We start from the raw sequence: 23,850 nt of genomic DNA, 5'->3' as shown, positions 1-23,850 counted from the left end.
GTTACCTCCGCCAGTGAAGCCTCCGTACATAATTTACCATTGAGAACCTATACTGAAAGCAAGATGGGGCAAATAGCCCATGACGTGGTCATTTTGCAGCTGAAGCTGATTTACGGATTATTAATTTTGCTCATCGGATTTCCCTTGTGTTTTGGTTTCATGGGTTTTCACCAGTAAGCCAGTAAAAACTGACCATTAATGAGCTCCTGGTGGTACCTCATTTTAGGTCCTTTAAAAACAAAAATTTGGTCACCCGAACTAAACAGATCGCGGGGCTTATGTAATAGGGTGTGAGCTAGCGTCACTGCAGGAATTCATGCGATTATTCCCGTATTTTTAAAGCGGCAATCATTAATGGTAAAACCAAGGTGGTTTTGCCTTTAAAAATATGGGAATACTCAATTAAATTCCTGCAGTGCACCAGCTCGCACCCTAATACATAAGCCCCGAGATCTGTTTAGTTCGGGTGACCAAATTTTTGTTATTAAAGGACCTAAAATGAGGTACCACCAGGAGCTCATTAATGGTCAGTTTTTACTGGCTTACTGGTGAAAACCCATGAAACCAAAACACAAGGGAAATCTGATGAGCAAAATGAATAATCCGCGGCCCCCCATAGACCTGTACCGGTCTGTTGAGGCCAGGGAGACAGCTTTTCCCGACAATGTACAATGGAGAGTCGCGATGCTCCACTACAGAAAGCACCCCTTTGTAAAAATAAGAACCACTCAGTGACAAAATAAATACAGACGTGTGTTGCTACAATCGCACTGTTCATAATACTAGGTTGAAATAAGGCACACATGTACACAGACTATCCATTGACCTAACTGGATTCAAAAAGAGCAGAGTCTCTTGGCCAAGCGCGTTTCTCCAGAAGGAACTTTCAGTCTCGGCCAACTCCGTCCGATCGCTCGTCCAAAGAGGCGGCAGGCACGATCCCCGTTAACGTTAAGCACACAGTGCTCATAGCTTGGCTGTTTAACATCACCCTCATCTGGAATACATTTGACAGTCAGCGGTGATTTAAGAACAGCCTAGACAAGACGGTTCTTGAGATACTGATGTGGTGACAGATTCATGATGTTAAAGTCCGTCTTTATTACCTACACTTGATTGGACGGCTCACGCTACATATTAGCTCAGGCACCGACATCTAATTCTTCATTTTCATTTTTTTTTGTTTATCTTTATTCTATACACTTTCAGCAACATTAATATAGAAGTGAGTTTCTAGCCCCTACACGGTAGGGTATTTTTTACCTCCTTTTATATGGAGTTAAGATTGTGAAATATATATATATATCTTTATATATATACACATGGATGTATATATAAATTAATTTACATTTGATCTATTCCTCTTGAGGTATCCTTTCATCTTCACCCAACAGCGACCATGAAACGCGTCGACTGTCCATTTCATGTTTCTGGTTAGTGCTATTTTTCGGCTCAGGGATACAGGTAATTTAAGTCAGTTGGATTGATCCTGATTGGTGATGATCTGCGATGCCACCCCATTGCCTCCCCTTCCATATTCCACTCCACCAATCATGAAATGGGGCACGCTCTCCTGGTGCATAAATGGACATCGGATGTCAACATAAGTGGGTCATGTGCTCCAAGTAGAAGCTTAAAATGTAGCTAGGTAGAATACTTTAAAATTATCAGCAGTCGTCTGCCCTCCAAACATGTCTCACGTGCTGTCACCCCAGGACATCAAGGCAGTACAAGCGGGTGTTGACGTAGACCATCTCTTCGCTTCCCACCACTCTCCAGTCCTTTCGCACAACTCTCTTGTTTGCTGGAGATCAAGTGACATTCAATGTTTTTGAAATAGTCTGTGGCGAGGGAGCTTCAGACCATCAAGGCAAAGTTCACAGCATCGGTTTTCACATTTCTTCAACTGAGTTTAGAATTGTACTAAGTGTCCTTTGGTTGGTAGAGTAGCCAAACCGATGTTTTAATACTTAAACTGATTTGCATCCTTTACGGGGGAAGATGGCAGAAAAACGGGGTTGGACGACACTTCTGGCCTCAACGAGAGGGTCCTTTTGACCATACTTCTCTGCATTGGGGTTTGCTCTGAGTAGCTGTGTTGCCGGGAGAGAAAGACATTGTGGCTATCCATGGGCACTGGGGTTCCCGTTGAATGCATCCTGGTGAGAAGCGGGGCAGGATGTTGTCTGCTAACTTGCCCCAGGCTATGCTGCCTAGAAACCATCGGCCCTCCTGGACCTAAGTTCATGAGTTTGTGTCCAGAGGAGAGAGAATGTCTCTGAGACGGGTGCCTAGACTGTTTCTCCATGCAGGACTGGGGAGAAACATCTGGCGGGATGTCAAGTCTCCTGGGCAGACTGTCTCTTGGAAGTGTTGAGGAGCTATAATAAGGTGCACTTTCTGTGTCGGGAATTTGGGGCTGGACTCTGTTCATAAATGACATGGGTGAATGAGGGCTGATGGCCTGTGGGCTAATAGCCATCATACCCGACATTTTCCTCGATGATCCTCCACTTTCTGGAAGGTGCTTTAGGAGTTCGTCGAGGGTGGTCACCTCAACCCCTTTTGGGAGATAACACTGTGAGTGACGTAACAGAGCCCTTTCACAGTTGGGTATCTTCTTGTCATCTGCGTAGGTGGACAAGGGCTGGTCATAGCCGTGCATGCTGTTCGGGAGGACCATAGTAGTAGGAAACTGAAAGACTTGAGAATTTGATATGGGGAAATGAAACACTGGACTCTTGCCTTGGATTTCTTTGGCATTGTTACAGTTCTGATTCCTTTCCCACTGGTTTTTAAAGGCTTTGAGGTTCTTCATGGGCAGTTCCGGAGTGGACTCTGGGGTGGGAAGACCCTGGAGCTCAGGGTGTTCTTTCATCCCAGCCTTTGTTGCCTCCTCTGGCTGCTCTTTTTCACCGTGCAGTAGGGTGGTGTAGAGCTTTGGAGAAGTAGCTTCCATCATTCCTTCCTTGGACTGGCTGTCTAATAGTCCATTCATCTTTGCCAGGCTCCTCAGGGATAGGGGTCTTTGAAGATTGGACTCCGGGTCTTTGCCAATGTGCTTATTTTTCTGGAACATATGGTTGCAGTAACAAGACACAAAGAGACCGGAGAAGATGGCTCCCACCACAAAGGCTACAAAGACACATCCAATAAGGAAGGTAAAGTGGACTGTCTTGGTGGCCTCTTTTCCAGCAGCTTCCTGTCGTACACCTTTGGAAGAGAATAGAAAACAATGTTGAGTGGGACAAACTCACAGGTCTATTTTACCAAGAGCTACAATTTAATATGAATTATCGTCCAGATTTCCATGAGGATAAAAAAATAGATTGACCAATCTCCACACTTTTTTTCTGGACTGCAGTAATTGTTTGTACCCTGTAGGGGGCACTGTTGCTATTCCTGTCTATGGCCCCTACTGGGTAAAAACAAAAGAAGAATACAGTATTTGCATGAATACATGAGTGTGATCTCATTAATAAAGTATAAGAGCCACTTTAAGTTAGATATCTGGGTTCACTTGCAATATTGAAGGATTGGGACACAGAAGGGAGGGGATGGGGGTATGGGGAGGGAGTCCAGAGAATGCTGTACCGGGCAGTGTGGACTCAGGGCCGGATTCCACAAGGATCGCTGATGGGACTGTGGCAACAAGCGCCTACGCAGTTCTGCTGCAAATTTATGCAAATAACTTCGATCTCAATACTGCCGCAGCACGACATTAAGATGCCCACTTCCCTTTACACACGTCCGTAATACCTTGCACGTCTGGAAAAACATGGGTACCATTGAGTACCATCGGAGCCTCACGCACAAACTGCTAAACTTCCTGCCGGTATCTAGAGGTCAGGCTGCGTATATGGCCGCAGGGGCTTAATTATGCACGCCCCTGTAACGGCGTTCAAACGCACTGGCACGCCTGCGTTTCGCCGACCACCCCGTCACCACCCCCAAACGGTGCTTCCTGACAATCGCTCTGCGATGAGTCTGCGTACACTCGGTTATCTCCTTCCCGATCATGGTGGCTAGTTTGCGCAATGCGATGCATACGTATGGGCAGATGGCGAAGATCGGCCGACCGCGTGCATCTTAGCACTTGCAATCCTTGCTGAATCAGGCCCTCAATGTGCTCTTCCGTGTGTGCGGTGAGGCTGCATTTACAACCTGCCCGTAAACCGATAAAGACTTTGTAACTTTTTTTTTTAAAAAGCAGACGATAATTTATTTTCCATTCCCGCCGGAGTTAAACACTTGTTCCAAAATTTCTTGGCAGGAACAAAAGGTTGTTTACTGAGGAAGATTCTTAGCTCAGAATTCTGTTCAGCTAAAAAAAAAAAGAAATCTGTTTTTATTCTCCGGAGACTGCAGTGCAGGTTGGTGAGGAAAACACAAGAGGCGGGGATGGAGAAGGAGGGGAGGGCAGCCATAAACGGCGCTGATGGTAAACTCAGGGGCTCAATATGGAACCTAACTATTTTGGAAATTACCATTTTTCAAAAAATTGAGAATATAATATTGATAAATATTTGTAGTGTGTTATTTTCGAGCTAAGGGATTAAAAAGGACGAGTCTCTGAGAGCAGACAACATTCTCTGGGCCTGATTCAGAGCCGGACGCTCTGACCAGAGCGCTCGCTCTGAATCAGTGCCCTCCTACCTTAAAATGGAGCGGCCTCCTGGCCGCTCGCATAGCTTTGGGTGACCACCCACAGCATATGCGAGCGGCCAAAAAGATGGTAGCGATGTGCTTGTGGTAGGGTCTGTGCTTGTGGTAGGGTGCTGTGCTTGTGGTAGGGTCTCGTTGCCGCAAGCCCTGGGGTGATTTTGTCTCTATCAGAGCCAAAATCACTCCCACTGACATCACTAGTGATGTCAGTGGGGCCGGACTCAGACGGTAGGCGTTCCTCCGTCTGGCAACCACGCCCCCGGCACGCCCACTAAAGGGGGCGTGCTGTCAGTCACCATTGACAGCACGCCCCCTTTAGTGCGAGACCCATAACGATAATATTCGGGCCTCGCGCATGCGCACGACGGAGCTCCCTCCGTCGTGCGCATGCGCATTGGGGGAACATCGACCCGCTTGCGAGCGTCCTGCGCTCGCGAGCGGGTCTGAATGACCCCCTCTGCCCGTATAGGAGTAATGCCATTTTGGTTTATCATTTTATTTATTTTCTACATATTTGAGAGGCTGCAAAGTTACCGGCTTTGCTTGTGCGCAGCTGTTAACCCCTCTGCGAGAGATTGCAGCCTATCCATTCACAAGGAACTAGTGACATCACTGAGGCACGAGTCACTTCGATGATGTCACTAGCTAGTGCTAAACTGATAAGCGGGTGATGTGAATAGTCTTTAGCAAATGGAATTGGCCGCGTTCCCACGGAATAATGGCTGCCTTCTCCTTTTATTGTTCAAAGTGCCTCTAGCGTATAAAAAGTCTCTGAATCCAACCTGCGTGATTGGACAAGAGATCCCCTTGCCACCCACCCGTGAGCTCGCTGGACTTGCCACATCTGTATAGTGGGCAGTTACCCAACACAACCAAACAGGATTATACGTATTATATTTATTAAAGGGGCAACGCTGAAGATTTGCCGTAGAAATCACTTAATTAAACACCCTCCAAGTACGCTAACATGCGCTCGCACCAGTTCTTCCTTTTACAAGGTCCCTTTTATTTTAAAAGCTGGGTAATTATTTGAAGTGTTGCTTAACAATGGTTACATGGCCTGATTCAGTAAGGATGCCCGTACGCAGGCACACGCACCCGGCCGCTGCGAGAAAATGCTAATGATTGCAGACGCCCAGCACTACATTATGCCGCCCCCTTTACCCTCTGCTAACGTCCGTACTGATGCGCAAGGCTGAACATTGGGAACATCGAGTAGCATCGGATCTGCACGCAGACTAAAGGTAGACTGACCCTGCCGAAGGAGTTGAGTCTTCCTGCACGCAGAGGGACGCCAGGCTGCGTCCGGCATCTCAGTGGCTAATTTATGCGCGCCCCTGTCACGCCTGCGTCACACCGAACACTCCCCGGATCCGCCTACAAACGGCACTTCCTGTCAATCACTTTTCCCTGTGTTTGAGTATTCACTGCGCTTGCTTTTGCGGACGCAGTGAGTGATTTGCGCACTACGACCAAGACGTGCGCAGACAGTGAACATTGGTCAGTTGCGGGCGTCCGCATCCGTGCGTTCCTTGCTGAATCAGGGCCACAGCTAGTGCTTTCATGGACTATACTCCCCCCTGGCCCCGGCTCGCAGCGTACAGAGACAAGTGGGGCACGGCATCAGACATCAAGGATCCAGGCAACGTACGCACCGCGCCATTCAATCCGACAGGCAGTGGCAGGCACTGTGATGTTAGCTAATGGATCCGGCCTTCATCCCCCGAAGGCTGCCTGGCATGCTCCGGGCCCGAGGCTCTCCCCCCGCCCCTGCCGAGACGACTTAATTCAAAACCAGCAAAGACTCATTTTGAAAACCGTGCGCCGTTAATGCAATGAAAGGCAGGAGCCAATCAAACTGGAGTGCGCGCAGCTGCCGAGGGGTAATGAGCTGTCTGCTTCAAAGACGGGACAGCAGGCAGTGCAATCACATAAGCTAATGTAAGACCATTATAATTTTACACGCACACCGCAACGAGCACTCGCCGGTTCATTCTAATCTCTGCACCCTGAGATTTTTTTATTTTATTTTTTAAATACAATTCCTCATCCGCTCTTTGAACAATTTCCTCTTTGGAAAGTGCCGGGAAATTATTATTATTTTTTTCTGTATCCAGGAGCAAATCAATTGTTTTAACCCACAACGTGCCTGGGGGAGGGGGGCTTGTAAGTACGGAGTGTGAGACAGACAATTACTTTCCGTAGTGAAAAATATACGGCTTATCATCTTGCCAGAGATTGATGCGAGTTTTGGTGCGGCGGAAACAGGGCTCTGGTGCAGTTATAAACAGACTTCTCCTGTATTTATTTTGCTGTCGGCTGGGAACATGTTTGATGTTGATTCAGAAACTCCAAATTATTTTATACGGAGAGTGTGGAGGGGTATTTAACAAACATTTTACAAGAATCGAAAGGAAAACATAAAAAATCGGAGAAGTAATTGCTAATGATCCAAATGTTTAGTGGATATTTAGTTCTGGGACGTAATGGGACGCAAGTACTGCTGGCTTACTAGCTTCTACCCTTGTTAGACTGTCAGCTCTTGTTGCCAGGGTACTCGGTGACTATTATTTACTTGTACATAGGAACTGAGGGCCTGATTCAGACCCACTTGTGAGCGCTGTGCGCTCGCAAGCGGGTCGATGGTGGCCCAGTGTGCATGCGCACGACGGAGCCGGCTCCATCGTGTGCATGCGCGAGGCCCGGATAGCGACGGGCAAACCGTCGCTCCGGGTCTCTTACCAAAGGGGGCGTGCTGTCGATGTTGAGTGACAGTACGCCCCCTTTGGTGGGCGGGCCGGGGGAGTGGCTGCCCAAACGGAGGCGTTCCCATGTGAACGCCTCCGTTTGGGGGCGGCCCCACTGATGTCAGTGGGAGAGATTTCGGTTCTATGACCGAAGGGTCTCGTCACAGTCACGATGGTCTTGACCATCGCGACCATCATCATGGCCGCTCGCTATAGCTGTGGGTGGTCACCCACAGCTATGCGAGCGGCCAGGAGGCAACTCTAAAAAACCAGAAGGCCGGCCCTGATTCAGAGCGAGCGCTCTGTCAGAGCGTCCGGCTCTGAATCAGGCCCTGATTCAGCAGCGGACTCCAATGTGATCGCAGCTGCGATTTCGCATGCAACGAATATATGCTAACAATTGAAAAGCTTACCCGGGCATAGGGACCCCCCACGGCTGCCTTCTCATCTGCGTTCAACGTCACGTACCTACACAAACATCGATAAAACCGACGCAGATCAGACAGCCTTGCGGCCATTGCGGCAGGATTGACCTATCTCAAACACTGCAGCTCTCCTCGCACGCAGGCAGTTCTCATGCGGCGAAAGCAATCACAATGGCTAAGTTATGCACGCCCACGGAATGGCGTGTAAATGGTCAGACACACCTGCGTTCACATCACTAGTAGACTCCCTGCTCTATTAGGGCTTGCGAGACCTGAGACCCTACCACAGGGTCTCCTCGCAAGCCCGATGGTTGCGATAATCGCGACGGGCTCCAGGCCGCTCGCAAAAACGGGTCTGAATCAGGCCCTCTGTCTCTTTTTGTGCCAATAATTCCCCCTAGGAATGGCCAACCATGGGTGAACATTTGCCTAACAAAAGGGAATCGAGTAGACAGAGGGGAAAAAGGCAAATAAATCAGTTTCTAAAGCAAATTATTATGTATAAGTATCACTATCATAATCCTCAGTATCCAGAAAGTTCAGACCTCTATAAGGAAAACAGTAAATTATTACTGTTAATTATAAATAATATACACGCATATATAATTACTGTCACCCTGTAGTCACGGTTATACCATGTAATGAGGGTGGAAGTGTCAGGGGCATCCTGCAGTCACGGTTATACCATGTAATGTGGGTGGAACTGTCAGGGGCATCCTGCCAGTCACGGTTATACCATGTAATGTGGGGGGAAGTGTCAGGGGCATCCTGCAGTCACGGTTATACCATGTAATTTGGATGGAAGTGTCAGGGGCATCCTGCAGTCACGGTTATACCATGTAATTTGGATGGAAGTGTCAGGGGCATCCTGCAGTCACGGTTATACCATGTAATAAGGGTGGAAGTGTCAGGGGCATCCTGCCAGTCACGGTTATACCATGTAATGAGGGTGGAAGTGTCAGGGGCATCCTGCAGTCACGGTTATACCATGTAATGTGGGTGGAACTGTCAGGGGCATCCTGCCAGTCACGGCTATACCATGTAATGTGGGTGGAACTGTCAGGGGCATCCTGCCAGTCACGGCTATACCATGTAATGTGGGTGGAAGTGTCAGGAGCATCCTGCAGTCACGGTTATACCATGTAATGTGGGTGGAAGAGTCAGGGGCATCCTGCAGTCACGGTTATACCATGTAATGTGGGTGAAGGTGTCAGGGCCATCCTGCAGTCACGGTTATACCATGTAATGTGGGTGGAAGAGTCAGGGGCATCCTGCAGTCACGGTTATACCATGTAATGAGGTTGGAAGTGTCCACGCAGTCACGGTTATACCATGTAATGAGGGTGGAAGTGTCAGGGCCATCACGCAGTCACGGTTATACCATGTAATGTGGGTGAAGGTGTCAGGGGCATCCTGCAGTCACGGTTATACCATGTAATGAGGGTGGAAGGGTCAAGGCCATCCTGCAGTCACGTTTATACAATGTAATGAGGGTGGAAGTGTCAGGGGCATCCTGCAGTCACGGTTATACCATGTAATGTGGGTGGAAGTGTCAGGGGCATCTTGCAGTCACGGTTATACCATGTAATGAGGGTGGAAGTGTCAGGTCCATCACGCTGTCACGGTTATACCATGTAATGTGGGTGAAGGTGTCAGGGGCATCCTGCAGTCACGGTTATACCATGTAATGAGGGTGGAAGTGTCAGGGGCATCCTGCAGTCACGGTTATACCATGTAATGAGGGTGGAAGTGTCAGGGGCATCCTGCAGTCACGGTTATACCATGTAATGAGGGTGGAAGTGTCAGGGGCATCCTGCAGTCACGGTTATACCATGTAATGAGGGTGGAAGTGTCAGGGGCATCCTGCAGTCACGGTTAGACCATGTAATGAGGGTGGAAGTGTCAGGGGCATCCTGCAGTCACGGTTATACCATGTAATGAGGGTGGAAGTGTCAGGGCCATCCTGCAGTCACGATTATACCATGTAATGTGGGTGGAAGTGTCAGGGGCATCCTGCAGTCACGGTTATACCATGTAATGTGGGTGGAAGTGTCAGGGGCATCCTGCAGTCACGGTTATACCATGTAATGTGGGTGGAAGCATCCTGCAGTCACGGTTATACCATGTAATGAGGGTGGAAGTGTCAGTGGCATCCTGCAGTCACGATTATACCATGTAATGTGGGTGGAAGCATCCTGCAGTCACAGTTATACCATGTAATGAGGGTGGAAGTGTCAGGGGCATCCTGCAGTCACGGTTATACCATGTAATGAGGGTGGAAGTATCAGGGGCATCCTGCAGTCACGGTTATACCATGTAATGAGGGTGGAAGTATCAGGGGCATCCTGCAGTCACGGTTATACCATGTAATGAGGGTGGAAGTGTCAGGGGCATCCTGCAGTCACGGTTATACCATGTAATGAGGGTGGAGGTGTCAGGGCCATCCTGCAGTCACGGTTACACCATGTAATGAGGGTGGAAGTGTCAGGGCCATCCTGCAGTCACGGTTATACCATGTAATGTGGGTGGAAGTGTCAGGGGCATCCTGCAATCACGGTTATATAATGTAATGAGATTGGAAGTGTCAGGGCCATCCTGCAGTCAAGGTTATACCATGTATTGTGGGTGGAAGTGTCAGGGGCATACTGCAGTCACGGTTATGCCATGTAATGAGGGTGGAAGTGTCAGGGGCATCCTGCCGTCACGGTTATACCATGTAATGAGGGCGGAAGTGTCAGGGGCATCCTGCAGTCACGGTTATACCATGTAATGAGGTTGGAAGTGTCAGGACCATCCTGCAATCACGGTTATACCATGTAATGAGGGTGGAAGTGTCAGGGCCATCCTGCAGTCACGGTTATACCATGTAATGTGGGTGGAAGTGTCAGGGGCATCCTGCAGTCACGGTTATACCATGTAATGAGGGTGGAAGTGTCAGGGGCATCCTGCAGTCACAGTTATATACCATGTAATGAGGGTGGAAGTGTCAGGGGCATCCTGCAGTCATGGTTATACCATGTAATGAGGGTGGAAGTGTCAGGGGCATCCTGCAGTCATGGTTATACCATGTAATGAGGGTGGAGGTGTCAGGGGCATCCTGCAGTCACGGTTATACCATGTAATGAGGGTGGATGTGTCAGGGCCATCCTACAGTCACGGTTATATCATGTAATGAGGGTGGAAGTGTCATGGGCATCCTGCAGTCACGGTTATACCATGTAATGAGGGTGGAAGTGTCAGGGGCATCCTGTAGAATGGTTGTGTCAATTTTAAAAATATTTTAATATATCTTAGGCCTGGTGATCCAAATAATGAACGATAAACCCCTTAACTGGACACCTCTACCTCCTAAGCACAGTCTGATGTAGAATACATTGATTCTATGGTAGCGTGTAGTCGCCAACGTAAACAATTGAATGCGAAAACTCGGTGTGCTCTTATAATGCATTGCTGTGTGATATGGCTACGCAGGATCTTCCAGGACAAAGGAGATGAATTAGGTAAGCAAGTTAGCACACACACATGATGGCCAGACTTAATGAGTGCAGCGGGGGTAGATCTCATGCAAAGCTCAGGCACCGCCTAACACAAGCCGTGGAACAAGGTCACGATGGAGTAAGCAGATGTTAATCCCGGCACCCAGAGCCGGTGGAAAGGGGAAGATGGGTGCATAGTGGGTATGAGCCAGCCGGTGACTAACCTGCAGCATCTAGAAATTAGGCTAATGACTAAGAGCCCAGGACTGACGGTAAAGAAAGAGCCTCTCTTACCCTGGGTTTTAAGAGTGTGCCAGGCAGAAAGTTGGTAGTAACCGTCTGAAGTCACACCTGGTGGGGGGTAGCCATGCCCGCCTGGGAGAGTCACTACCCCAAGGGAGGCAACACTGGCAATGGTGAAGTCTCTGCTGGCCGGGTTTTTCCCGGCAACTAATAAAACATAATGAAACACAGGCAAAGGCAACAATATGAATAGCGTTACGTTGCAATTATCGTGGGGCGGAGCAAGTGGGAAGAGGGGGAGGGTCTGGTCAATGTAAGAATTACCATATTCCGATTACTATGGGTGTGTGTGAGAGAGCGAATAACCCAGTGTAAGAGGAGACCGCTTCCTATTTCATGTTTCATTAATAGGCATGACCCATGTTGGGTCCATTAAAAGTCTTAATTGATAATATAGTGCACATATGCCTGATGGGACCCTAGGCAAGACAATGCATTGGGGCCCTAGGCAAGACACTGGATTGGGGCCCTAGGCAAGACAATGCATTGGGGCCCTAGGCAAGACACTGGATTGGGGCCTAGGCAAGACACCGGATTGGGGCCTAGGCAAGACACCGGATTGGGGCCTAGGCAAGACACCGGATTGGGGCCCTAGGCAAGACACCGGATTGGGGCCCTAGGCAAGACACCGGATTGGGCACCTGTTTTAAAAGACCCCTATAGATAAGTAGGTTAGAGTAGTCTGGACCATTCGATGACCACTGGACCCTGGTGGCTTTATGGATTATCCAGCTCTGGTTGTAACCAATAACCAATCAGATATTAGCTCTAATACCTCTTGGCAATGACCTGACTTAGTCCCTCTGTAAATCCCGCTGCCTTTCCTATACCCAAACTCACGTAGTTATGACCACCCAGGAATACGTGACCTACTCCATCCAAACTACGGGTACAGACCTACACCCACCTAAATATGTCTCTCTCCCCTATATCCTATACCTCTTATTACGCAGAACCAAGCCATCCCCACTTTCGGCCTCATCCATTAATTTCCAAGTCCCATAAAACATTTATGTAACTCATCGATTTTTAACTCAACTTTCTTTTATTTTTTATTTATTTTTAACTCAACAATTATCTTTTAATCGCTATATTTATAGACTGTGTATCCAATCCGCTCCTAGTTATACACAAAGCCTCTGTGGTCTCCATGTCGTCATTGGACAACACGGCTGCTACAAGGGTGAGCCGGGTCCTGAGAATTAGCACTCAATGGGCTGGTGAGCTTGGTGACCTGCAGTAAGCTGTCTTGGCCACAAGGTGGCAGAGATGCTCTGATCACAGGGCCATTTTGTTGTCTTTCCCCCCCCAAAGTCACAATATGGCTCATTTATATTAATAGAGCTATCATATTGCTAATAATAAAAAATACATCTGTTTTACTATTAATTGCAATCGAGTCTGACAAATTTGTAGGTAAATTGTAAAAAAAAAAAGAAAAAAAAAAGGAAATTAATAAAATGTTTTTAGCTAATTTTTAAAGGGCAAAGCTATGACATGGTCATTTCTCAAACCTTTTCTCTATCAGAGAGAGCTGCAATTTTTGGTTTACAGTTTTGTAATAAAATAGGCTTGATCCATCTATATTATCTGTTATAGGTCTATTTATATCTATATAGTTATCTATATAAACAAATGTCTATATAAATATTCATACTTTTTTTTACAGATATTTACAGTTTAATTCTTTATGGGAACTGCTACTAAGGTAAATGCATTGTAGAATACCTAAGGGGCATATTTACTAATTATCGGTTTCAGACACAATAATTAGAATTTATTGCTGCTATATGCGGCAATAAGTAATCACCTTTCCCTCAAATTTTTCCTAGGGCCTATGTGCTGATGTACTCTCCAGGTTGGGTAAACTTCCAGCCATCCGGCTAACGCTTTCTCTATCCTGCCGTGTTTCTCACACATCAGTAAATCTTTTCCATCTGACAAACACCTTTCTCTGGAGAGACAAATCCGAGCTTAGAGCAAGTCGTCTCAAAGATACGAGATGGGACCTGCTGTTAAATGAATGATATGCCATCTCTTCTAATCCTCTTCAGCAGCCCAGTCGCTCCAAAACATCCATGGTGCCTCCTCTTTCGGCGACAACACTCTACTCTCGGGGTCTTAGCAAACCGCGTTTGGTGGATGCGAGCTAAACAACTCATTCTTCATCATTTTTGAAAGTTTTTTTTTTTTATCTGGTTCGGAAAAAAAAAAAAAAAATTGCAAAGACCTAATTACGTTTCTTAAAAAACAAAACAAAAAAACCCCAATTGCTTAATCAGACACCATCCGTTCACTTCTCCTGAGTATTAATTTACACGGGCAAGCGGTAATGGGCTGATAATGTTAAAATCTTGGTGTCGCTAATGAAGACATGGATGATGGCAGCTCGCTATAAAGGTTCAGCTCCTCATTAAGTTATTTTTTTTTTTAATACTTTCTATGGAGGAGTACATCGAAAAAAAACCCTCAGGAAATAGGATCTGCCTCTCACGCGGCTGTTAAGGATTTTTATCCAGGAAACATTGTTGCTCCAAATAACTTCTCTTCGGCTTAAAGGAACAATGCGCAAAGCTTGTGGAGCTAGCCGGAATGCTGTATGCAATGAGACGGCTGAAGACAGCCTCCGCCAGATAGTTCTGTCTGCTGGATCGGCTTACAGACTAATCCCATTGTCTCTCGGACTGTGTGTGTTAAATTGCTCCTTTAACTGGTGAAGAAGCACTCATAGCATCTTCAAGCTGCTCATAATCCCCCCATCCGTCACACGTTCGGAGACATTGACGATGTTTTCACTACTCGGGACCCTTCCAACTGTTACGTCATCTGGTATGACGATATTTCAGCCCTGTTATCAGAGTGGATGGTCATCAAATACACGTACAGTGGTTTTTTTTTTTTTTTTCACTTCAATCATAAAATAAAACAATTTCGACTCTCCTGCTCTTTGCAATAACCGGCATCAATTCCGTTTTGATTGGGAATGGCATAAAATGTGGTGCTCAGCGAGCATTGTGCGTGAGTGTGCAGCCGCAAGCCCTCTGCGCTCAAGGCGATCTACGTGATCCTAACACAGGTGGACTGACCTCCGCGGGGCCTGTTGGACTGGCAGCTCTATGTGCTTTAGAATAGTGCATACACATTGGAATTACTGAGAAAGACTTCATAAGACATGAAGCTGAGAGCACTGGAGTGGGCAGGAGATGGGAAGGAAAGGGCGGCTTAAGGTGTGGAGATGGGAGAAGACCAATGACTTACCGTAAGCGGAGTCCCCTTCCCTGTCTGCGCTTCCTGGCGCAGTGACAACATCTGCAGAGGAGACAAACCAACACGATGTGTGAGAAGGGGGCTTTGTCTTGTAAAAAATTATTTAAAAGAAATGTTAACTGTACTGTTATATCCCACTGTTCTGTGTCTCAGAAAATCAATAAGGAGTTGCTCTCTGAATGCTTCCATACTTCGGTGAATGTCAGCCCCCCCATCTCAGGAAACAAACAGCAGTGTATTTTGCAGCAGCTATTTTGTTTACTGCTATTGTATAACATTTCTGAGGTATATATGACTGCTTTATTACTTTACCTTGTTCTGCATTTACATAGCAAATATTACAGTTTAACCTAAATGTAAACTGCTGATTTAAAGCACTTAAAAAATGAATTTTGGGGTTAAAAGGTTATAATTCTGATACAAATACAGTCATAAGACAGACAAAGAGGCCGATTCAGAGCCTCATGTCTAATGGATCGTTCCCAACACACGGTAACAAACAGTATCACAGAGGTTGTGGCTCCGATGTTGCAACGCGTTTCGCAGTAAGTCAATAAAACCAGTGTGATCACACAGATAGTCAGGAGCCTGCTGGGAACAATCCCCCCACTTTATGATCTACTCAACAAGATTGTCTGATTACACAACACATCACATTACTCTCTTCATGTGCATGGACCGGCCCGCAATATGGCCTTTACGGAATTCGGAGCTCTATTTAGAACAATCCCTTGTTGTTACTTTCCACCGTTCTTCAGGCAATGAATAAACTGAATTGATAACTAGGGAGAATGAAACGTTTGTGCTTATGACCTGAACTGAACGTATTATGTCCAGTGAGAAGTTTCCCTGTATTTCTATATGGCTACAGGATAGATTATTGTGTCAGTGCTAGGGTTAGGTGCAATTAGTGTACCTGTCAGGCACTGCGTGCAGTAGCGTTATAGGGTCCATCTTATGGGCGTGTTATGGGATTGTCAGTGAGGGCAGCTGCACTCTCAGATGCTCAACCGCTCCGATGGTGGCATCTAAGGACACAGCAATCGGTATTTCACCATCTACGGACGCCGGCCAGTGGTCGGTCGCCTCAGTCCTAAATTATTCTGCCGCATGGATGGACTTCAGGAAAGGGCTGTGTAGCAGCATTTGCGTAAAGTCGCAGGTGGAGGAGCGCCAAGAGGCGCTGCTGCCTGGACGAGCAGCGTTACTAAAAGAAGACAGTGCCGCAACACGGGTGCCAGTGCCACTTGGATCAGTGATTTTATGCTGTTACCTGTGCTAGACATGCATTAAAAACGCTTTTGAAAATGCCATTGGCCTTGTACCCTTAAGGACAGACCAAAAAGATAGAACGTATTAGAGAGGAGACAAAACCCTGCTGCCTTGTGGCCACGTTAAAAATGTATGCAGCTCTATCGACTGACATAAATGTATGGAATGTACTACCAGCATACAATAGCCGCCATTTGTCTTGTAAGTGTCAGAACTCATAGTGCTCTATCAGGGAAGAATATAGATTTGCTTTATTAATACGCAGTCTTGTAATGTGCCCAGAAGTCCACTAACTCCATGAAATATGAGATTGGAAATGTGACTGGAGCGAGCGCAACCCACAAGCTAACAGCTCTATCCCTGGCTGGCTCACTGCGGGTATGGCAGCTCGGGCACAGAGCCTCCTGCCGAGCCAATATGAATATCTGCAGCACACGTTTTATAAGGTCTAAATATACTTGTATCCGGTGTGACTGTTGTATAGCGCTTCTACCTCCTGCAAGTTATGTACAACGTTTCCATCTCTGCCACCCCGGTTGTGTTTTCCGGCATTAGCGCTGCTAAACGTGTCCCTGGGTAAAGGCAATTCCCTACGGCATCACAAATCATTTACACAAAGAGCTAGAAGTCTCCGAAAGACTCTGCATTTTTAATGTATATTAATGACGTGTGCGGCAGCGAGATTACCTACTCAACACTAACAAGAGTAACCTATTGATGTAAAGGGGCTGTGTGCATTACAGCAATCGCTGCCATTGTGGCACCGTGTAGTTTTATGGAGAGTAAAAACCCTGACCCACTATTTGCCACCCATTATGTTTGGCTCTCGGCCCAGCTGGACTGGCACCTTGCAGACCCTAAAGCAGCCAAGAGAGATTGGCATTGGGAGTTTCAAACTTTGGGGCACTGTGGGTGTGTCCTGTGTGCAACGTTTGATTGGACAGAAGTCAGGGCCAATCAAGTCAGCTGACGCATACAGTGTACACCCCTGTACTAAAAAGCTAGGATGGGATAGGTCCGTTCTCTGTCCTGTGTGCTGTCCCCTTTATAATATATAAGATAACCAGAGTCACCCCACTCACCTTGGCAGTTCCCCCGATGCTTTGCTTGCTCAATATCTTGTTCAAATCCACCCCTAGAGAGAATAACATAATAAATATTAGAACAAATGAGAAATATCAGCTCCTGTTTCCATGCAAGTGGCGGGGACAAGGAGATTCTCAGAGACGGGGTCGGTGGCATTTACCAGTCAATCTTCAGCCTAATAATTCACAAGGGACGAGTGACATCACTGAGGTACGAGGCACAAATCCACGTCTCCCTAATGTTAATGAATATCGGCCCATAACTGTCTGCCTGCACTGGGTACAGGGGACAAGTCCGCTCTATACTGTATAGTCTGGTGATACTACATAGAGCAACCCTGGAACTTCTTCTCTGCTTAAAATATCTTCAAAGCTGTAACTGTGCTGCAAAGTCCAGGGACAAACATCAATCCATGTACATGTATTTTGAAGGATTCTTCATACTTTAACAGTTTGTTTCTTGCCCCCGGATTTAGTATTTAATGAGCTCTTAGGGGAGGAGGCGCGAGTAGCAGCTGTTTTCATGAACGTTTCATGCAGAGTTTGTGCATAGAGATTAGGGAGACTCCTGTACCCCTGGTATATACTTATGTTGTATTTTCCATGCTGCATTACCTTATGTCACCCCAGTAGTTGGCGCACGTCCCTGACTTTAACCACACGCAGTAGGGGTCTCTCGATGCCAGGCAGCTTCTGTGGAGGGGAAATAATCATTTGACACTGCATACGCAGGGTACTAGTACAAATATTATCCAAAGGAATGATTCAGAGAAAGATCTGCTGCCTGTCTGTGCCATATCCGGCCTGCGTTCTAGTCCGTTCACACTGCGGGAGAAGAATGGACCCAGGCTCACGAACAAGCCCCCTAATTAACCCATTGGTACATACAGCTGCTGCCATCTCTACACCACTGCCCCCTGTAGGGAACTGCAGCCTAAGCGCAGTACATCTGGCAAGAATGCTATGTTACCAGCCTCTGATTCTTTGTTCTCCCGATCTCCCCCAATCACCCCCCCCCCCCCCCCAGCGAGAAGGAGCCTGGCAAATGCAGGCCCCCCCTTTCTGCCACTGGTGAAATGATTAAGGGGCGCCCCGTGGCCTGTTCAGTTGATACTGACAACCCCGCAGCGCTGATGTGGTGGGGGGGGTCATTCAGCCTGGCGTACTTGCCGACCGGGTGGGCCCAGTGTATGAATGAGCCTCTGGGAATTCTAAGCAGCTTTGTTCTTGGGTTGCGAACATGTGATGTGACTCTATTCATGAGATTAATAGTGAGACGCGTGCGTTTGCTCAGATCAAAAGGGTCGGTTCCAAAAGATGCCAGGCGCTTGTTACAGTAAATAAAGCCCATTAACACAGCACAATTAAGTTTTTGTCGTCGTCGTCGTCCCCTCCCCTTCCCCCCATTATCTTCAATTCCCTATGGCTGATGTGACTCTTATAATACAATGTGTTCCCTGAAGAGTGTAACGTTCCAGTAACAGATTTAGGAGAGGAATTGGACTCTTGAGCATGTTAGACAACTTAACCCACATTTGCGGAATGAATACGCCCGTAATCGATCAAATCGTCAAAAAGATGGACCTATAACTGATTGGTCGATAGGCGCGTCGTTATTTGGGGCTCACAAGTCATTCAACACAACCATAACATCAAAACGCTCATATATGGCCATGTGAAGCCAATGGTATATAATGAATGCACCGGTATCAGGTAATGGGTAAAGCTTGCCAGAACGTTGATACCTTAAGGTCCACATGTGGCCCCAGGCTAGCCTGATGCTGATACAATGCAACCCATTTCCGATTGCCACCACCCAATGGGCAATACTCACCGCCTACAGGTCCCGTATGTATCACATCGGCTGAGCGGAACGCGTATGAGGCAGCTGGAGAACGCCACGAACAGCGCATGATTTTCGCGGTCCAACTGCAACCCCAGGATTCTCCCGTCCTCCATCTTCACGCCGCACCTACATCACACAAGGCACAATGTATTGTAGACGCGGATATAATACATCGTCCGGGGCTGCCGGCCGGCGGCATGGCACTCACCTGTCATAGCTGTAGACATTTATCTCTTCCAGGAGCAGAGTTTCCACAGTGGAGTTCTCTGTGGTTCCAGAAAGAACCTTTAGCACCTTTCCGTCCTCCGATCCCAAGAACAAGACTGTGTAATTTCCGTAGGGGCCGGCAGAGGTGTCTGCAGCTATTTGGGTCACTTTATACCTGGAATAAGAGACGAGGGGATAAGTTTAAAGTGACTATGGACCAGAAGGATCCCTACAATGGTCGGAGAAGACCAGCGTCCGTCTGTTTCCGCAGACACAACTCACAGACGTTAAGCATCGGCAACAGTATTCTAGGCTCACCGGCTCCTGGAACGTTTCCAGCCCAGATAAAGACTGAATTTAATAAAGTAAAATGATTTTAGTCAAGAATAATATTTTAGGGCTGAATAATTTAAAGTGTCTTTAATAAAATATATTGCTTTACTTTTAATCTAGATGTATCTTTGGGCTTTTTTTTGTTTTTGCGCCACAGGCCTGAATGGCGGTTTGCCAGTCGCTGGAGTACAGTGTAGTCTGTGTGGTGGAAGAGTCCGTCTTGGAGTTAAGATATTCTGAATGCGTATTTTCTACTACGTCCAACACTCCTCATAGTCGCATTATATGCATATGTCTGTTATATTACACCTGTGAAATGCGTTGTAGCATTTGGCTTTATTGGTAAGCATGTCCTTGCCAGGTCATGATGTACTTTTATATTACACCTGTGAAATGCGTTATAGCATTTGGCTCTATTGGTAAGCATGTCCTTGCCAGGTCATGATGTACTTTTATATTACACCTATGAAATGTGTTGCTGCATTTGGTTTTATTTTGTGGAATCATAGCTGGAGGCAGGGCATAGGAGTAACAGGCAGCAGTTGTGGAGCTCCACATGCCATCATTCCCTGTCAGCTAAAGAACTACTGGACCCATAATTTGCTGAAGTCTGACCTACCCCAACGACGCGTTTCACTGGAAGGAATATGAGACAAGACATGATCATAATAAGATGGTGGCATGCTACCTGCTGGTTGTCTTTGTAAACCAGGGTGTCTCTGTTATGGATGGCACAGCTTCGTCCAAAAGAGGGAAAGACTTGATGAAGGAGAGAGTCTCGTCCGGGAACTCGTTGGAGGTCTTGTAGGAGGCCGCGGTTCCAAAGCCTGCACAACAGCCAGGCCTGTAAGAGAAAGACAGAGGTTGAACCTTGAACACAGACAGACCTCCTGTGCTCCAAATATTGAAGATTTCAGAACCAGTTACCTGGGGGTTGGGACCTTTTCCTCTGGAATTGGGGTCCAAGCAGATTCAGTGGTTTTTTGCTCTTTAAACCTCCCATTAAAGACTCTCTCGATGTCCTCCATGTAGAAGGCACATACCCCTGAGCCGGTGATACTGAGAATGAGAGGAGATGCTGGCTGAGTTACAGGGACATTACAGTGAGACGTGTTTTTATTAGATTTCTAATTTTAGAGGGGGTATCTACCTTCACTTTAATGCTAGAATGCATGATTTTGAATACAAGTACTTATCCTTCTGCTTTCGAATGCAGGAAACGTTTGGTATATCCACTGCATGAGAAAGCATACATTTTATATTTGTAAATTCTGTCTGCCAGAGGCAAACATCTACCCACAAAGCCAGTCACCTACAGATATGGACACGTTTGTTTCCAAGTACATGAGATAAATCAATGTAGAATTCCCATACAACAGATGAGGGCAGCCTATCACTTATGAATATTGGTTCAGCTGACAAAATGGCTGCCATTGTAATGTCACCACTTCCCAGTGAGGTCATCAGTCTACTTTCTCAGGGATACAAAATGGCTGCCTTCCCTGTGTGTGTGACCTGTTGTGTCACTTTATTGTAGACCTCTCAGCATCCTGCCGCAAGCAGCAAATCTCTGACATAATTTGTGCCCCAATTATAAGTAGTAGGATACATTTCCCACAGTTTAATGACTGATCTCCCCTGACGTTCACGCGAATGATGCCGCACAGTGCAACCCATCCGATAATAACACGTCCCGGCGGATCCATTCCTTTTATGAGAGAATAGATTCACGGCCATAAAAAAAAACATTGATATAAATGGCTTTCTATCCGCCGTCAGACATCCTGCATCTCCCAGCAGCCTCCTGAATGAAGTCTGCAGCCTCTCTTTCGGCATGCTTCCTTTGGCACGGCTGTTGTGCTGTAATGTATTACTCTCCATTACCTGCGGTTTTCTTTCTAACTGGTAATTTATCGTCCTGTCTTTATTACGCTTTGTCTACCAGCCACAGAGCCGGCAGTAAATCTCCCCTTGAACTTTTCCCAGCCACTCGCTGTCTGTTTCATGGCCCTACTGGGCCTCTCTGCCCAGCTCCGTTTTCCTTTCCTAATGCACTAATAGGAGCAGTAATGCTTCATTTTCCTGCGCCTCGCCATACTCTATGCAGCAATTATTGGCGGTTTCCTATGTGTTCATATCCCTGGGCACTTCTCTGGGTTTTTCTAGAGTCATTTCACAGCAAACTATCCAACATCTTTGTAATAAGTGGGCCATGGGGAGGGGTCAGATCTGCTCTTTAGCATCTAGTTATGTCTGCATCACATGGTACAAGACTCTCAAATTACCATTATCCTAGATTTGCGCGTTAATATAACTATACTTGGGTGCTGCCGATTTCTTGAATCTGCCTGCACACAGTGGCGACAATTATGAAATCCCGTATCCCATAACAACCAATCAATTATTTGCTTTCATTTGCTTAAAAAAAAATGATTGAATTAGTTGCGGTGGGCTCATTTTTGTTTAAATATCCGCTATAGCTGGATTGTGGTGCCAGGTACCCAGCAGTAAATACAGTACGAATAGCCCATTGTAGTCAAAATTGTCGAAGCCGGATGGTTGGCTGAGACTTAAATTGTAAAAATAATATCTGCACAACGCCATTTTGCGCTGTCCGTGCGACGCCATCTTGCGGCGCCTACACGATACCCCCGTGTACAGTGCTATAGCATGATTATAAGTCCTCATTATACAAATACGTCCATTTATTAATACATATAATATGAACAACCCCACAAAGCACGTCTCATATTGTACTCCACAACACGTAGACGCACAATGCATACTAGCGTCTTTATTTAATATCCCCACACTTACACATTGCATACTTACACTGAAAGGTTCCCTAGTATTAATGTTAATATTAGAGGTTTTACTCGTTATCCATTACGTTGTGAAATGAATGTATTTGTTATCTAGGGTTTAGTACATGATAAGCAGAACATGTTTGGTGCCATTCTAAACCACTGTTTATTTGCAGATCTCCGGTTCCATCGGCAAGGAGATCGCAACATGCGTCTGCAAGTTATGAATCGTAGAGAGATAGGCATTGAAATGTACTCTGTAATGTAATGCTTATGAGCCAGTTTAGACTTGTTCTTCGGCGGGAAAAGATACACAAAGAGCCGTTGGAGGGTTGAACTACCACTGTACAAACTGACCTATGAACTACATCGTAACAGAAGAACCAAGAGGAAGAACCAATGGGATTATGCCAACCCGTTTCTATTGTATTGCCCACTCTTTATACGGTATATATTCAAGCGCTCTATGTCCAGTAATTAGTCATCATATTCTTTCTTTTGACGGAGGCTTCCCCTTTGATGACGGGAAATCTGGATCCAGAGCGCCTGCGTATATATCGACTGTACCTTGTTAATGTATAATCTTTTGCGCTAATTGTATTTAGATCAAGGCGTGTAACTGAATGCTTTTATGTGAATAATAACTTTTTTGTGCTTTGGAACCACACTGGAAAACAATTATTTCTTGTGTGACTCACAACGCTAAATAGCGACATTAGGGTATAAAGATTATTAGGTATTCATAAAATTATAGGTGTCACTCACAATATAAGGTTTATGCTGAAAATAGGCTTTGCAATACGTCCTAGGACTGTTTGGGTAATGGCCCTAAAAACACGACAGGGGATTGAAGTCTCTTCTAGGCAATATTTGGTGGAGCAGCTTTTACCCTGTCCGATGTAATGGCCCTGATGGGACAGATCAGACACACGCTGAATATCTGGTGGTTATTGGTGTTTAAAAAAAAAAAGAAAAAGTAAATTCAATACCCAAATCTGGTTGCTTTGCTTCTTAAGCCCTAGAGACACCATTATGAGGTAAAATGTGTCAGGTTAACTGCCCCATGGGTGGGTGTGATTGAACGCGGGTCATGTGCTGTTTCCACACAGACATACTGTAAAATGACTACAAAGCAAAATTCTCTGCTCACCGTATAAATCCACCCTCCCGCCCCACCACCACTCGTCTGTCCTCACCTATTGGCCTGCGTGCCGAACACCCCGATGACGGCGGGCCGACCGTTGATGGTGAGTATGTCGCTCATGGACTGCAGGACATCGAAGTAGAAGAAGGAGTCTCCTGGCACGGAGCAGTTCAGCCGAGCCTTCAGAAAGGAGGTCCAGTACTTCTCCAATACACGGGGAGAGCCGCCCATGTCGTTCTTACATACTCTGGCTACGCGAGAGAAAGTCACCTGGGG

General features: G+C 46.5%; 1 protein-coding gene across 5 annotated transcripts in view; it reads right to left on the bottom strand.

Moving 5' to 3' along the window:
- Positions 1-1,096: 1,096 nt before the first annotated feature.
- SEMA6C (semaphorin 6C) overlaps positions 1,097-23,850 on the bottom strand; it is a 150,088-nt gene continuing 127,334 nt past the window's right edge. For 4 of the 5 annotated variants that reach the window (XM_088467615.1, XM_088467611.1, XM_088467612.1 and 1 more), the window contains 10 exons: positions 23,627-23,844; positions 20,554-20,685; positions 20,315-20,470; positions 19,295-19,468; positions 19,075-19,212; positions 17,856-17,933; positions 17,238-17,290; positions 14,875-14,925; positions 11,608-11,763; positions 1,097-3,213 (listed from right to left, as the gene is read on the bottom strand). In XM_088467615.1, the coding sequence (XP_088323741.1) occupies positions 1,964-3,213; positions 11,608-11,763; positions 14,875-14,925; positions 17,238-17,290; positions 17,856-17,933; positions 19,075-19,212; positions 19,295-19,468; positions 20,315-20,470; positions 20,554-20,685; positions 23,627-23,844 (2,406 nt within the window). In that variant the 3' untranslated portion in view covers positions 1,097-1,963. The remainder of the gene's footprint in view (positions 3,214-11,607; positions 11,764-14,874; positions 14,926-17,237; positions 17,291-17,855; positions 17,934-19,074; positions 19,213-19,294; positions 19,469-20,314; positions 20,471-20,553; positions 20,686-23,626; positions 23,845-23,850) is intronic. The other variant, XM_088467614.1, reaches the window with a different exon arrangement.

The sequence above is a fragment of the Taudactylus pleione genome, unplaced genomic scaffold (genome assembly GCF_031769625.1).
Source record: "Taudactylus pleione unplaced genomic scaffold, aTauple2 ptg000073l, whole genome shotgun sequence".
NCBI classification, from domain to species: Eukaryota; Metazoa; Chordata; class Amphibia; order Anura; family Myobatrachidae; genus Taudactylus; species Taudactylus pleione.
Note: the sequence above shows the minus strand (reverse complement) of the source record. Positions and strands in the feature narration are given on the sequence as shown.